Genomic DNA, 1,670 nt, shown 5'->3' with positions numbered 1-1,670 from the left:
AAAAAAAAAATGCCTCCGTCGGCAGTATTCGCGCCTTCTCGGCCATGGACTTAATTGTTCTACTATCCCATTTCCGCTCGGTCGGTAAACTGCCCGGAAGAAGCGTCTTGTGTTCCACTTGTGTTCCACTTGGCCTCCGACCGAAACGCCGTGCCGTTGTCCATCAGGATTTCATCCACTGGGCCCCGCTCCAAAAATACCTTGTTCATCACCCGCGCAATCTCTTCTCCAGTCTCCGCCTTCAGTTCTCACCAAATGCCAAACCGCCCTGGCCCGCAATCGACCATCGATAAGTATCGGGTGCCTTGATAGTGGGTTACGTCAATCGCCAGCCGCCTCCAGTTCTCTTCCACGCAGAGCTCCCCCGCTGAATGTGGTCTGGGGACGGGGTCTATGGACTGACAGCGGGCGCACGCCCTCACCGCATGCCGCACTTCTTCCCTCGATATGTTCGGGTCAACCTTCCTTGCCAGGAACAATGACCTATCGACCCCTAGGTGATGCGTTTCGTGCAACTCTTTCGCACGAAAGGACCCAGCGGCGCACACCTCGAGCTTCTTCTCGTCCTGTTCTTCCTTCGCTTTCAGCCAGCTCTTCTTTACTCTGGTTAGCGCGTCTGCTTTGTTCGTCTCCGAGGATACCTCCCTCACCCTTATCTTCATGCCGAACTCGTCGATTAACTCCCTCAGGATCCCGAGGCGGCGCTTCACAAGGATCTCTGCAGTTCCTTTCGTGCGTGCTCTCTTCTCAGCCGTTAGCACCGAGTTCATCCACCCCGCTACCGTGGCTGCGTCCGTTCTGATTTCGATCTCACGCAGCCCCCATTTCAGGGCCAAATTGACTCCTTTTATGACCGCGTCCAACTCTGACACGTTAATATGGTGGTAGTTGTCCTTCTTCCGCTGCCACGCTCCATCTTCGACTACCACGCCCCCTATCTCCAAGACGGCGCCGGTCGCTATGCTACTTGCGTCGCACCACACTAGCCTTGGCTCTGCTGGGGCGCGTTTCACTGTCCCCTCACCGGATCATCGTGCATCGTCCTCTGCACAACGTCGCGTATCATGGTTAACGTGTCCTCATCAGTCTTCTCTCCCCAATCTTTCGATCCCGCCCTCCTCTTAATGTACCTGCACGCCGTACGGAGCCAACCGGCGATCGGTTAGTGGCCCACTAATTTGCCGCAAAGAAAAGTTCTCGTTTGCACATTTCGTCCGTCACCTTCGGGATCTCGTTCCCTCTCCTGAACATCAGCGTTCCGGCCCCGTTCCTTTCCAGTCGCAGTCCCAATACTGCTCCTCCCTCCAACGGCTCCGTCTCCTTAGCTGTCAATCCGTACCGAGCCAAATGTTCCACCACGCTCGACGTTGATACTACGCTATCGTCCACCAGTATGTCGTCGAAGTACGAGTCAGTGCCCTTCCTCATCGGTTCAGTCTTTTCCAGTACCGTCTTCAGGATTCTCGTCATGATCCTCGGGGCCGAGCCGAGCCCAAAACCCAGTCTGGTCAAGCAGTAAATTCTCCCTTTGTATTTTACTAGCTGGTACTTCCATAGCTTCTTCGTCACGTGAATTTGCAGGTAAGCCGCCCGCAAGTCTACAACCGCGGACGCCCCCCTCCTTCGGCGCCACCTGCGTAGGGTCTCGCTACACACGTCTACAAAATAGT

General features: G+C 55.4%; 1 protein-coding gene across 1 annotated transcript; it reads right to left on the bottom strand.

Moving 5' to 3' along the window:
* Positions 1-248: 248 nt before the first annotated feature.
* LOC143040875 (uncharacterized) lies at positions 249-1,470 on the bottom strand. The gene is made up of 2 exons (XM_076212318.1): positions 1,222-1,470; positions 249-1,019 (listed from the first exon to the last, which is right to left on the bottom strand). Exons 1-2 carry the CDS (start codon positions 1,468-1,470, stop codon positions 249-251), a joined length of 1,020 nt encoding a protein of 339 aa, XP_076068433.1.
* Positions 1,471-1,670: the final 200 nt, after the last annotated feature.

The sequence above is a fragment of the Oratosquilla oratoria genome, chromosome 29, assembly GCF_046742065.1.
Source record: "Oratosquilla oratoria isolate Oo_2021 chromosome 29, ASM4674206v1, whole genome shotgun sequence".
NCBI lineage: Eukaryota > Metazoa > Arthropoda > Malacostraca > Stomatopoda > Squillidae > Oratosquilla > Oratosquilla oratoria.
The sequence above is the reverse complement of the archived record's forward strand: the minus strand, read 5'-3'. Positions and strand labels throughout refer to the sequence as shown.